Source organism: Lethenteron reissneri, chromosome 54, assembly GCF_015708825.2.
Source record: "Lethenteron reissneri isolate LAM-NWPU_2019-01 chromosome 54, ASM1570882v1, whole genome shotgun sequence".
In the NCBI taxonomy this organism is placed as follows: Eukaryota; Metazoa; Chordata; class Hyperoartia; order Petromyzontiformes; family Petromyzontidae; genus Lethenteron; species Lethenteron reissneri.
Window position 1 is genome coordinate 178450 of NC_083832.1, and position 15239 is coordinate 193688.

The following is a 15239-nucleotide window of genomic DNA, read 5'->3' on the forward strand; positions in this document are numbered from 1 at the left end:
TACCCCCCCGGAAGCCCCCCTCCCAGGAGCCCGCCCGCCCCCCTCCCCCCATCTGGGAGCCTCTCCCTGAGAGTGCTCTACTACCCCCGGAGCCCCCCATCCCGCGCCTCCCCCCCCCCCTCCTGCCCTCTCCCCCTTCCACCATGGTCACTGCGCATGAGGCTACCAGGACACGGCACCCTCGGCCAAAACACATTCCTGCGGAGGGAGCTGGTAGGAACGTTGGGTTGCTCGGTTAATGGCCAGGGTCAACGGCGGCGTGGTGTATTCCGCAAATATGGCTGACTGTGAGGGCGGGTACAAGCCGGCGTGAGTAGGTTAAACGTTTAAGGGCACCACGGGGTGACCAGCCCCTTCCCACCCAGCCCCACCCCTCCCACCCCCCACCCAGCCCCACCCTCCCCACCCAGCCCCTCCCCTCCCCACCCAGCCCCTCCCCACCCTCCCCACCCAGCCCCTCCCCACTCTCCCCTCTCCACCCAGCCCCACCCCTGCCATTTTAGATGCGCGACGGATGGACGGACACAATAATCCCCTGTGGGCTGGTGTAACCAGGAGGTTCCTACCAGTATTAGCCCCCAGAGAGCACGAGCACTCAGAAATACCAAGTTCGTTCGACGTGTTTATTTTACAACCGAAATTTACTGTTTGAAGAAACCGTTTAAAAGTATTTAAAAAAAAACATGAACACGTGGAAGTCATTCTCTTCAAGTTCCCCCCTGCCCCCACTGATTCACTTTGATTTTGAGAGAATCGAATCAAACGCCCCCATTGGCCTCAGAGTTCAAGCTGCCTGATCTGGCAAAAGGAAGAAAGCGATGCTGGTCGTGGTATCAGTACGTTTGCCACAGTGGGTTGCTGTTGGAGGAATACGTGGAAAAGCAAACATAAGCAGATTCTCTGGTTCTTTCGGTAAAGTCACGTAGGTACATTTATTTTGTTTATTTTATTTTATACCTACGTCACTTTACCGAAAGAACCAGAGTATGGATTCCTGCAGTCACGAAAGCTTCAAATCTACATAAGCAGACCTCTATTTTGTGTCTTTACATATAAATAATACGATATGTATCTTAGTCCAATGGCCTTTTTGGTTTTCCAGACTTATTAGCATCTTTCTTAAAACAACCAAACTCTGAATTGGTTTTTGACCTTGACGGTCTCATCAGCAGCAGAGTCAATTTTCTTTTAAACAAATGCTGCTGGATTGAAAGCATAAATCCTTTAAATTTCGATTTAAAGCTTTCGTGACTGCAGGGATTCATCTTCTTGGTTCTTTCGGTAAAGTCACGTAGAAGGGAAATAATAAAATAATAAAAATTAAACATAATTAAATAATATAATATACCATATTATTTAATTATATAATATATTATATTATTTAAATAAAATAATAAAAAATAAAACATAATAAAATAATATAATGTTTTATTTTTATTATTTTATTATTTACCTTCTACGTGACTTTACCGAAAGAACCAAGAAGATGAATCCTTTGTTCATCTTGTCCTTCAGCTGTGCCCGATATCTCGCCACCATGTAGTTGCTTTTTCTAAAAGCGTAAAATAACCGTGACCAAAGTGTGCACTACTGAAGGGCAGCTTTGCTTGCCAAGTGCGAGTCGATTTAAAATACGGTGCTGGGAAATTAAATAAGCAAAATCAATGTTTTATTGTTGTTAAATTATAACACCCTATACTTGACCTTCAGCTACACAAATACATTCACGTTCATAATAATAAATTCATCATATTTTGATAAAATCTTCCACTTGCTCAATCATGCATTAGTTTAAAAGCAGTCACTTTTGTTCAACCTTGCACAGCTAAATTGCGGTTTATTCATCAGCCATGCCAATCCACTGCTGGATGAAGGCCTCCTCAATGTGCTGTCCATCGCTCACGATTCCCGATTTGATCGCTCAGTTGCCTGCGAAGACTCAGCCGCGTTCCCAGATGCACTCCATTTATTGGCTGTCACTGTTGTTATTACCCTTGCCCATGTGTCATACTTTCCTCTTTATACATTGTAAACCACCGTCAACAAATCGTGTTAACTATTTTATCTCTGACAACGTTAACAGTGCTGTTTGTTGTTGCCCACTTGACGTGGCGGGCCTGTGCTTAACGACTGAGCTGAAACTAAATCCCTTTGCCGACGGATCGTTTATTTTTAATTTGTTCACTCGCGTGCGTAGCTCATCGACGCCGCACCCTCGGTTCATTCACGCGAGTGCCAGTGTGAAATCTTGACGTGTTCCGTCGTGCGTTTGCTAAGGTCCTTTCCTGGACCCGGTGCGTTCGCTCATTTCGCCGCATCCTTTCACTTTACTCGTGAATTCCAGTGCAAGGATATATAATTCATTTCTCCATCTCGGTGCAAATGAGCCTCGACCGATGAGGTTCATTAACATAAATCAGTGGCCTTTATTTGACCGGGTGAGGACTCTTCAAGGATTCATGATCTCTATTATAAGAAAATCCTGTCAGGTGACTCAACGGTAGAGCGAGAGAGCGAGCGAGCGGCTCTTAATCGGAAGGTCGCGAGGTTCAAATCCTGGCTGGGGGCTGACTCGGCCCATCATTGCCGCCAGGGTCAATGAAACGAGTGTACGCCCATTGGATACAGCAAATTACTTTTGTGTTGCTCGTTTATCTCGAGCCCAGCGTCGTGGCCTTCGTCACTGAATTTCTTCTGTGATTTCCCCCAAATTGTTTCCAATTGAAAGCGCGTCAACACGCGAGGGCATGTGCACCTTGTGAGGGCAATTATTGAAGGTGTGACTGGGGTCACAAATTACGGACGACAGAAGGCTGCGTGCGGTGGGTGAGACCGTGCGAGATGCTGAAAACTTGGGGAAGCCTTCGTCCGGCATCGTCTGATGGTCAGCCTCGGCTTTTGTTGAACTTTTTATAAATAAAACAACAACAACAACGGGCGGTTTTGGTAGGGGCCCATTCCACAGGGTCCTCCGTCACTCGTGGAGCTCGGAGACTTCTTGACTAGGGACTCTTGAGCTGATGCCGAGAGACCAAAGCCAGGCAGCTTGCTGGGCTCGAGGCCTGGTCTGCTTTGCCGGCGGTTTGTGGAAATGAAGCAGGAGTGGAAAGTTGGTGTAATCCACCGCGAGACCAATCAATGCGAATGAACAAATAACAGACTTCCCGCTCGCAGTAAATCCAGCACAGAGGCAGTAATCCCCCATCTAATGTGACGCCAGATGGCATTTTTGCGGATTTATAGTGAGCAATAAAGCCTTTGATCTGACAAACTTTTCGTCAAAGTGCTATCCCTGTGGGAAATGGAACCACTTTATCTTAATGGCTTATCCTGTAGTATTTTCGAAATATATGTCTTGCTTAATGTATTCAAAATGTCTCTTTCGTTTTTATTGTGAGGTAAAAAAAGTGAAAAAACTCATAACGTTTCGGATTACATTTCCTTAGCTGTCCCCAGTAAAAATAAATAAAGTGTATCCAAATGGTTTATCACCTGATTATAAAGAAAGACTTTGTATCCTGTTATTTGATTAAATATATGTCACACACTTGTTATCTTTATATTCCGCCCAAGGAAAACATTATGCAGGAGTGCTAATTTAATGGTATTCAATAAGGCAAGCTGGCTAAGGTACTCTGGTTCCTACGATACCAGAGCGCAATTGTTTTTCACGTAGTGTGTGAATGTTGCGAGCGCTGTGTGTCGAGCCGTGCCGGCCTTCATGGGTGCTCGCTAAGAGCGCTTGCCTCAGCAGTCTGTGCAAAGCAATGCTGGTGATCTCTGTCTTTATTTTCTCTGTCTCTGGAGCGGTGGCACAGTAGTTGGTCGCGGTTTGTGGCCTGCGCCAAGAGCCCAATAACCTGAGAGCTACTACTGGCCAGGGCTAACACGAGTGGCGAATGGTTTAAACCGTTCCTGTGAACCGTATTGATTTCAAATGTAATATCACCTCCACTTAAAGGGGGTGTCAAAACATTGCACACTAACATAAAATGCAAACACAAAAAAATACCGCTGAAGCAAAAGCCACGAGAAAGTAGTGAGTGTTGCACTGCCTCTCCTAAACACACCGAGGCTCCATTGTAACCTCATTTGCCAGTAAAAAATATGATAATTGTTTTTTTACCCTTCTATCTGGCAACAAAACTGACACTTTTTTTTTTTTACAAGGAGTCATGAGGTTCCAATGGTGCAAATGCTTCACCCCGAGCTCTCATACTCTGATGGTGCATTGTCCTTGAGTTGTGCGCCTTTTGGCGTCATCTGGTCCAACCCATGTGAGACTAGGCTTTAAGGAAAGCTGTCTCGGGTGTGGACCAATTAACTTCAAGGACAGTGCATACATTATCAGAGTTATGTTTTTTTGTTTGCATTATGACTGCAGGTATTGTGGTCTATGCAAACATGACTCCTTGTAAAAAAGGTATCAGTTTTGTTGCCAGATAAAAGGGTAAAAAACCAATTATCACACCAGGCTCGTCACGTGCCAGATGACCGCCGGCAAAGGCACTCCAGATCCTTGGGGCAACGCTTGAGAAGGCCCGACCCCGTGGCGTCGAGCACAAGGTCCGACGCTGGGAGAGGAGTAGTATTAGAAGGGTCCTGCTCTGAACGGCGTGGAGTAGAGACCCCACCAGTCGTGTGGCAGATCAGTCGGGCACGCAGGTTACATTGGTCCAAGACCACGTTGGAGCTTTAGAGACCAGAATGGCTAACCTACACTGGATGTGAAAGCTTAGGGGCATACATTTAGTACGTATGCATGGAGGGGGGTAGGTAACCTAAATGCGTACGCTTGCGTATGGGGGTCTACTGACAATGTATGCGTAGGAAATGGGAGGGGGGGGGGCTGAAGCCTCGTCAATAATTTGTCTACGTTGGCCTTCAAATTAGTTAGATAGTCCGACGGTGGACTATCTGTTTGTTTCAACACGTTAATATTATTAATCCTTGATCGTTTCTGAGTGGATTAAATATCGTCCGTTCTATAGGATTCGGAGGGGGGGGGGTGCGTACAGGGAAGGGGGGAGGGGTCAAGTTTTGACAGATTTTTGTGTACGTACTAAATGGATGGCCCCTTACTGGAAGCCCTCTGACCTCCACATTTGTGTCTCTCATTTTGTCACGGTGCAGGAAAAGGAGATGGAGAAGCAGAAGCTGCAGTACCAGCAGTCTCGCCTGCACGAGAGGGGGGCGGCTGAGATGGTGCTGCAGATGCTGGGAGCCAGCAAAGGTTTGACCCCCTACCCCCCATCAACACCCACCTTATCCACCTTATTCTCCATCGACCGAACCAACAACAGCCAGCCCACCCCGGTGACACGCAGAATGAATAGTGGGAAGGAGGGGGGAAATGGAATCAAATCTCTCTCAAATTTAGAGGTTTGCTCCGACTTGTTGTTCATTGAAATGTTTTTATTTTTCAACAACACCGTGCGCAGGGAAGAGCAGAGGCAAAGGGTGCACAACACCGACGCGACCGGGGTAGACTCTCTGTGGTCTCCGAGAGAAGGGCAAACAGAAGGGCAAGAGAGCAGGGGTAAGGGAGCGATTAGGAAGAATATGAAGATAGAGAGGAGAGTCAGGAGCAGAGGAGAAAAGTGGCACGTTGTGAGCACACATAGGATGGGTCATCAGGCGGAGGCCTGATCCCCCCCCCTCTCTTACCGTCAGCAAACTCTGCGGCAGAGCCACCATTATTTCATTATTTAACTTTCTTTCTGCGGCTTCCCAAGAGCTCGTGTGGCCCATTGCTCCAGCGTGGAATTGCTACACAACGCAAGAGAGTGCTCCATCAATCTGCAGCGTGGCCCATTAAGAACCTTGTCTGCAGACTTCCACAGTCTGTGATCCAAGGGGTGGTGGGAGGTGGGAGAGGGGGGGGGGGGGGAGTGAGTGGAAATTGGGGGGACGTGCTTATGCATTTCCGACACGGCTTTAACCACGGAGCCCCGGTGACGCTTGCGGTTAAATCGAAGATGCGGTTTGGTGCGAATTTGCAGCGGCTTTTGGCTGCTGCCATCGAAGAAAGGCGGTCACCGCATCGTGCGCCTTCAGACGCGCTTCCGTGGCCATCTGGAATGCTTCACCTTCTGATATTAGGAAGTCACTGGAGTTAGGCACTTTTAAGTGATCTAGATTGACAAACTGATTTCGTTAGAGCTGCATTTTTGTGTTTAGTTTGTTGTTCTTCCCCGGCACCTCCGATTAGCGCGGTTGGCTACGTACGGTGCGAGAGAAGTTCAACATACGTAGATACTACACTATTCACTACACGATGAACCATACACTACACTACTATACACGACGTCGCTATATGCGACATCACTATACATTACACATTACACTAACCTCTACACTACACCTCTGATTCTCACGGTTGGCTACGTACGGCGCTAAAGAATTTCAACAAACACCACTTACGTACAGGCCACCCATGTGAAAACTAATATCTGTGGCCCAGTCAGTCACCCGCCGTAGTTCAGACTTGAAATGTATCTACAATCGACTCTGGGTGACTCGGTTATAAATCAGCGCGCTCCCGTTAAAAGTTCAGAGTTCTTTAAGTAAATGCTAAGTCGTCGCGCTGAAAGCGCTCGCTCGTGCCGTGAGGCGGAGCTCTAAAAAGAGCCCCGACAAAGGGGATTTGACCTTCTCTCTTCGACGCTGAGCAGACCTTTAGGAAGCGGTGGGAGTGCCCACACTTTACCCCACCACGCCTGGCCTGCCGGTCGACCAACGGCGTTGAACCTTTCTATGCCGCCGGGTGGACAGAGGCAGAGAGGGGAGGGGGGATTCAAGAAACTCGCACCGTCGTTTCAACCGCAGCCGCGCCGGGATGTCGAGTCGAACCGGCGACCTCCGGATTGCAAGTCACAGCGAGCTGACCGTTACACCGCGACAGCTCTATGATATGCCGCGTGCGTGTGGTGTGTTTCCTAACCGCTGAGCCGGCACTACTGAGGTCGCGCGATCGAATATGGGTTTCAGCCGCCCGTGAATAAACCCGTGACCTCTCGGTGAGTCCATGGGCAAGGACGAACATTGGTACCACGTGAGAAAGCAAGCAGCAACATCTCTAGTTGTAGCCGTACCCATGTATTTACATGGCCAATGAGAGTGAGTTTACTTGGAGATCCCCGCTCATTTAAATTGTGCTCACACAATTCACCGCTGTTGGCCAAATCAGGACGTTGGTCCAGGCTCAGTTGGCTATGGCTCCATGTGACTTGGTAAGTCTCTGGTGTGGTGCATGACCGCACAAAAAATGCCCCCCCCACCCCCGCCGTCACATGAAATAAATGTTTTGACTTAATTTGATTAATTTTAGCTGCATTCCAGCTCGAAGAGTATCAAACCTAAATACACCCTCTCATAGCATTAACAGGCTGCTGTTGACTACTATGCACAACCGCCTATGCCTCCCTAGTGGTGATGTTTACACACCATACCAGGTGCTCGTTTGAGGCTTAGTCGGATGATCATCACCGATATTGGCCGTGAGTTGGAATGGAACTCGGGTCGACGGGTCCATAGTGGAGTGCGCTAATCGCTGCACTACCGCTCCCCACACACACACCTCCCATGCAAATATGGCCCAATAAAATAACAGCGCCTCCCCGGCTGCCACTGGCGCCGTCTTGATGAGCGAATTTTACCGATAGGTGTCTCCCGTGGCCGCTAATTACGCAAATCGGTCAACCGCACAGAACGCGTTGGCGTTGCCGAACGTGACGGCTCTGGTCATGTCAGGTGCTTGCGAGAGAGTGCGTGGGTGAGTGAGTGAGTGAGCGAGCGAGGTCGTGAGCGAGCTCGTGAGCGTGCTTGGTGAAGTGATTGCTTGGGTGAGTGAGTGAGCGAGTAGGCGAGCGTGCTTGGTGAAGCGATTGCTAGGGCGAGTGAGCGAGCGAGTAGGTGAGATGGTACTCTTAGGTTTTTTCAGTAAAGTCACGTAGGGAAAAAATAAATAATAAAAATAAATAATAAAACATAATAGAACAAATAATAGAAATAATAAATTTTTCTGTTATTTATTATTGAATCCTTGCAGTCACGAAAGCTTCAAATCTAGAATTAGGTGAGATGGTTTAAGGTGTTTCCTTCGCACAAGAGGCTCAGGCCATGTGTTGATGGGAAAATATTTTGCGATGCTGCTGCTGGTGCTTGCGTTGGCGGTGGTTACATGAACACAAATAGCAAACGCACTCAACACGCTCGTCAATAGCAAGGCTGCATTAAGACAAGTACATAATGGGTGACGTCTTTGAGCAATGGCCTTTCTTCACAGCATGCAGAGAGAGAGAGAAAGAGGCCGGTACCCCTCTCTCACCTCTCTATTTTTGCTACCTCGCTTGGCCTCGCTGTTTCCCAATGAAGAAGGGCGATTACCCAAAACGTCGCCTGTTATGCACTTTTCCCCTTTTAAGTCCCCCCGTGGTGATTTTGAAGAACGGGTTGAGTTGTTTTTTTTTCTTATGGGAAAGCCAATTTTTTTACAAATTTGGTCAAGGGGAGAGGGGGGCACTGGAGTGTGGGGATGGAGAGGAGGTAAAGCTAAATCTTAACTCTCTTCCGCCGAGTTGGTTTGCGTTTCGAGCGACATCCCGCGGACGCTGCGCATCTGCCAACACGCATTCGTTTACCCCAGTTGAAAAAAAAAGAAATGAAACGTTTTGATCTAATCTTGATCTTATCTGTGTTGCAATAAAATATTCCTGTGTGCCGCAGGCGTGAAAAGCCCCATGGTTCGGTCGACGCTGAAGCTTGGGATTGCCGTACTGAATGGTGGCAACTGCATCGTACAGAACGTGAGTGAATTTCCTGCTCGACTCACTATCGTCAGCACGCTCCGCTTCTGTTGATTCCATTTGTAGGCTCTCACGACCAATGTCACGATTCATGATGGGGTTTGCTTTGGGCTGCATCATCGATTACTACGTTTGGTTATGTACGGTGCGAAAGAAGTTGACCATATGCATGCATACGCATTGCTGCAATGTCATTTTGTTTTTCCTGTAAACCTCCAATGGCTCGGCTAATCCACGCGAGGGGTTAGCTGTTTTGCCGGACGTAATCTCGAGTGAAACGTCGGATAAGATTGTCAAAATTCCACTTGATTTTCAGCACTCTTCGAATTTTTTTGCTGAAAATCCAAATCAGTCGGCATATTTTGCCCACGATGTGACAACATGATTTGATTGGCTCTGTCGAGTGGCGGAGGGCAATAGTTCAACACATTTGACGTTATATCACCACAATCTAACCCGCCACCCCTAAAAGAATCATGCTTGATGAGCCGGTGGGTCTGAAAGTCCCCTCTCCGCGCTGCGCGTGTAGCAGAGGTCACTTGAAGTGACCTCAGAGAGAGGGTAGCTCTGCCACTCCCGCTTCCGCGGACTGATCCGAATTGATGCTTCGTTTTTGTGACGCGACACGGGGGACGGCCGCAGTCCCGATAAAACCATGGATTTGATTATATCTGGGAAAAAAAAACGAGGGGGGAGTAAAAATGAAAAGCCGTGCCGTTCCGAATTGCTGTGCTTCCATCTCGCGAACGCTCCAACACGCCAATTAAAATCTGGCCAAGCGTTGCGTAACGTCATTTGCCCCAACAAGTTGCCGCTTTTTTCTTGGAGTTGCCTGTCGAAATCGTGTCGTCCCGTTGTTGGCTAACTTGATTTTGTCAAAGGATTTATTCTACGTCGGTTTTCACTTTTGTACTACTGACACAGCAATGATCTTGTTGTCGTAGAAAATGCTGGACTATCTCAAGGACAAGAAGGACAGCACATTTTTCCAAAGCGTTGCGGGACTCATGCAGATATGCAGGTGAAGAACATCTCACGGCCATGTCAACAGTTTATATAGAGGCTATAAATCAATTTTCAAATGTCACTCCTGTATTCTCACAAATCAAGTATCGAGCCTAATGGCATATTGCAGAGATTCCATCTGATGCAAACTCTTTCTACAACGTTTTTTGTATTCCACGTGTGATAAGGGGGAGCTGTGGCTCAGTGCTTAGCACCCTGGGCTATGAACCAGATGACCCGAGTTTTGATTCTTTGCCATGGCTAACATGATGCTGGTTATTAACTGGCATTGCCCAGCGTGGTGAAGTATGGTTAAGCAACACCCAGTGAATTGCACAGTATGGGGAGGCACTCATGCAGCAATTAATTGACAACGTTTAAATAAAATGAAAAATCTGAAAGCATACATTTTCATTATATTTGGCAAATGTGGCCAGTAAAAATCCCAGGCGATCATCTACTCATTCCATCAGCCCATTGGCATAATTAAAATAGAAAAGAGAGGTGAGCCTCGGTCATTTCCTGGTGATACTCGCCACTGCTACGGTAACATGGAATATACACCACTGGATATAGCCCCCCCCCCAACCCCCTAAACGTTGACGCTGGGAGCCCCAGCCTAGTGTTCGTTTGAGGTGGAATCGATCCAACCCAAAAAGAGGCAGTCGGTGTCAACCTCGCCGAACGCTCTTCTGCATATCGAGATGGAACATATCCCAGCCGGGCCGACTGGCCGCCTTTGCTGGCCCGCCAGTCACACGGCGTCGGGGCAGGTCACGCGCTGAACGCGGAGCGCGCGAGACTCGCAGGCATTGCCGCAATGCAACGCCGGGGAAATTGCTGCCCCCTGATTGATGTGGCCGCGTGAGCGTCTCCATCCCCCGCAATAAAACAAAATGTTCCTGTCGAAATAAAACGTTAATTTGGAATGTTAACAGAAACGTTGATTGTTCACTCTCAGAAGCTTCTGGTCTAGAGGGGGATGTGGTAGGCTGTCCCGTTTTGGACCACAAGATTAAATGTCTTCGCAATGATTTTTTTGGCGTGCTTTTAGTTGACGTCACACAAATGACCCACAGTTATACGTGTGACGATGCGTGCATGCTATTATTACGATTCGACGCGGAGATCCGCAGTTCATTGCTGTCTATGTATGGGCCCGGCTGCCATACTAGTGAATGTAAACGTATTATTCAATCAACTACCAACAATTGAATATTATTATTGTGTGAAGAATTGCAATGCAATAATTCATCTGCTGGCGCAAGCAATCATGTAAATACATATATTTTTTACATTGTGTAGTTCGGGAAATTTTTTATTTAAATATTATTTTCTTATGTATATACAGTCATGCAAATAAATTGCAAAACATATCAAATGTGCACATATTATTATTTAAAGAACTGCAATGTAATTTTTCGACCTCTTTTACCAAACAGTCACATGTAAATGAGCAAAAATGTATATTGTGTAAAGATAAAAATGATTTAGGTAATTGTGATATTATTCCGTTTGTCGTGTTTTTATACGTAATATATTATGGGTAGTGCTGAGGTTAGTGTGTTGGACTTCATGTCGGCAAGGTTGCAAGTTGAATTCACAGTCGGGCATCAACTCAGCCCATCAGCAATTCGGGGTCGATCAAATTTGTACCAATTTGTGAGAAGTCAGCCTTGGCTACTGTCCGTTTTATGCAGCGGTCCTTGTCAGGTAATATAATTATTTTATATATCACGGTTGCTGAGCAGACGCCCAAAGTGGTAATGCGGCCAGCAACAGAGTGGTTCAGCAGCAGATAAGAGTTTCGGTTAAAAAAAAATTGTTGCAAGGAAGCAATAAATACCCAAGTGAAGCACGCAACAAAGAACTTGCACAAAGCGAAATGATGACGAATAGTGACGCCGTCCGCCTGATGAAGCTGGTTGTGATTACTGGCGAAAACGTCGTACTCAGATTGTAAATGTTGTGGCTTTGCTCTCCAACACACCGGTTAGTGCTGTACTAGTAACGAATTGGCATGTTCTGTTTACGTGTCAAACCTTACTAATTGGCTGTGTTAAACTGATGTGGTGTTTGGTTATCGGTGGTAATAAAATGCTTTTAATAGTTTAATACGTAGTAGGCTTTCGCGACCAATAGCATCCCTAATACAGTTTTTTGGGTTAGATCGCGTAAATATAGATATAATGTGTCGTTAAACCCGCCACCACCCGACACAAACCTTACCAATTGGCCGTGTCGGGTGGTAGCCGGTTTAACGACACATTTATATATTTACGCGATCTCACCCAAAAAACCCCTGTATTATGGATGTTTTATAATGTAATAAAAACGATAAATATTATTGTCATGTTCCCCTCTTTTCCCATTCTGCGAAACCCATGTGCCCCTCTCCCAACGATGCAGCGTTCTGGATCTGAATGCTTTTGAGCGGCAGAACAAAGCGGAGGGGCTAGGTATGGTAACAGGAGGAAGGATCAGGTGGGTAGCGCTCATCCGCTCCGCACATCCAAAAACGTTCAAACGTCTCTCTCCTCGCCTGTTCTCTTTCCACCCCCCCCCCTCCCGTGTCATTTTAATAATTGCCTACTTTTATTCTCCTCTACCCCACCCTCGCCCTTCCCCCTTTGAAGTATGATTTTTAAATGAACGTGGCCCGTGTCTGCGAATGCGCGAGTTAATTGCGCGCGCGTGGCAGGTAGACGTTTTATGTTTCCCCCGCGCCGCCCACCACCCCGGTTCTCGTAGCGTTGTGGCGGTTGTTTGTGGTGTTGAAGGAAGTCAGACAGTTCGATTCGTAGGCCCATCTTCTGTGATTTGGCCGAAAGACGGGAGTACGTTTAACATGCAGAGAATAACAAACTGGGTGTTCTCCATTGACGCTGGTGATCCTGATGGTGCATTCAAGCTCGGGCATTTGTCTCAGGATGTGGATAATTGCTTTTAAAATGCCATCCCATATTTATGATTGGGATGACCATTTGAAACGGTCGCTCTTATGTTGCTCAATTTGTGGAACTTTCCCTGTCCTGACGTGACTGCAGGAATTCATATTATTTGTGTCTTTCGGTAAAGTCATGTAGATAGGTACAAATTAATACAAAGAATACATATAAATGTATTTTTTTTATTAGCCTCCTCCGCTTAATAAAAATAATAAATATAAATTTTTTTTTTACCTATATAAAATAAATTTCTATTAATTTGTACCTATCTATGTGACTTTACCGAAAGACCCAAAGAATATGAATTCCTGCACGAAAAGTTTTAAGCCAAGATTCACAGAATATCAGAGAATTATCTCGGTTTTCATGACAACAAAAAACAACAAAAGCCACCGCTGTGTTATATTCGGCATCTGTGTAAGCAGTGGGGGTTGTTTTCCTTTGTACAACTTACGGCAGTATAGGTCAATGTGTTCTAGTCGCGCAAACACAAAAAAAACGTGAAAAATGCATCTGCAGCTGAACTGCAAAGTGTTTAGCTTTTGGAATTGTCATTGTTTAGCAAATGGTAACCCGTTCCTTCCTTGCGGAAGACATGATTCTCAATCGGCTCTTTTGCCTTATAATAACTAATAATTGAAGTTAATGTTATTTAATATGTGTAGGTAGCTTGTGGGTGGGGGGGGGGGTATGGAGAGCCATAGTGGACGCAGTGTTTAGGTGCTGTGAACCCAGCGATGTGGGTTCGAGTCCCGGCCCCGGCTATCATCAGTGGCGACTGTCATATGTGAACCGCCTCCTCGACCCGTTAACCCTCTTGATCCTACCTGGCGCTGACCAGCATGGTGACGTGAGATCAAACACTCCCCGCGACCGGCATTGGCATGCGGAGGCCTTCATCCAGCAGTGGCTGACAAGATGTTCTAAATTATGATTGTGTGGAGCCAATACAAACGTGGAACCACAGTCCTATAAACTATTCTATTTTTATTTTAGCAGATAGGCTCACTGAGTCGATATAGCTCTTTTGCGACCTGGCCACAAAGATAGCTAAAGAAAGTGGCTCATCACGGGGAAATTTAGAGCAACCAAGTAATTTTAAGACCAGTGCCAATATGGAGTCACAGCCACGATTGGCTTCAATCCCCGCGCATCATCTGCCATTGCCTCTGTCCACCCGCTCGTACCGCGGTCAGGCTCTCGTACACGTCGTGAATTGGCAGTCCAATGTGGTGGGGTAAAGTGTGAGTACCCCTGCCTCTTAAGAGTCCATCTGGCTAAATCTGCCAGGGAATGCGCACAAGAAAGGGATGCTTTTATATTTGTAGCGGTATGAGAGTTTGTGCTCACGGTCGAAATGTTTTGTATCGTTACGATTTCCGTTCTGGGATGTTGTTTATTTTGTTGGGAATCGTGACCGCTAAGTTTCCCAGAGGTGAGCATCGCAACATGCGTAGGACCTCCCTCATCCTCAGTGTCCCAAGTGAATAAAGCTTCTCCTCTTTCCGATTAAACCCTCCCACTAACCAGTTGTCTAACTCTCCCACCAACCTATTTATACACTTTCCTGAACACCTATTTACCAAAACTAAGAAACAAGTTGCACACGCGTTTGTTCTAAACAGCCAAACAAACCGTTGTTATCGGAACCCTATGCAGAGTGCATGTCATACGTATGAAAAATAAGAAGAGGTTTTACTCTTTCTGGAAAAAAATAGGTGTCAAGATGTTCAAACACCAAATAGCTACCTTTTGCAAGGACTCTAGTCTGCATTATCCATAACAGTAATTATGGCGAATATGCAAACAAACACGCTCTGATAATATATGGCCTACCGCACAGACAGCCTACTTCATGGCCTAGTCTCACCATTGTTAGGCCAGTAAAGACAATGCTAATATGTATTTATAGACATAGATATATTTTATAGCTATATAAATCTATAAATGCTCTAATAGTGCATTTTCTTTGTACTCTTCGCTTTTTGGCGAACAGTACAAAGTAGTTAACATTGGACATTTGTGTTGGGGTGGGGGGTGCAGTGGTTAGCGCACTGCACTATCTCAACCGGGCCAGAGCCCCCTTCACAAACTCACACTGACCAGCCTGGTGAAGTATGGTCAAACAACCACCTTGACAGCCACAGCAAAGTGAGGCCTTCATTCATCATTGTGGATTGACAAAGGGCAGTGAATAAGTTAACTCTTCTACATGTGTGTGTGTGTGGAAACTGATTGCATATGTTTGAACTCTATGGAGATACACGGTTTAATAAATAAATAAACATCCCTTATAGTACGCTGGGGCAAGCGCTGTTAGTGAGCATCTGTTAGGATGGCATGGCACGCAAAAGGGCGGTGTTGCTAGCACCACGCTCACCCGGCTGCCTTTGTCTCCCCACCGTGGTGATGGTCACACATCAAACGAGGTAGTAATTTAAGGCTGAGTTAACCCGGCGGCTGCCCAGGCGCGAATGGA

The 15239-nt window shown here is 46.5% G+C and overlaps 1 protein-coding gene across 1 annotated transcript in view; it reads left to right on the forward strand.

Annotated features, from left to right (window-relative positions):
• The window catches only part of LOC133356445 (ryanodine receptor 3-like), a 100038-nt gene extending 86063 nt beyond the window's left edge, over positions 1 to 13975 (forward strand). The window contains exons 10-14 of the mRNA XM_061573977.1: positions 5134 to 5233; positions 8728 to 8807; positions 9752 to 9828; positions 12222 to 12296; positions 13957 to 13975. Of these exons, the coding sequence (XP_061429961.1) occupies positions 5134 to 5233; positions 8728 to 8807; positions 9752 to 9828; positions 12222 to 12296; positions 13957 to 13975 (351 nt within the window). The remainder of the gene's footprint in view (positions 1 to 5133; positions 5234 to 8727; positions 8808 to 9751; positions 9829 to 12221; positions 12297 to 13956) is intronic.
• The last annotated feature ends 1264 nt before the right edge of the window (positions 13976 to 15239 follow it).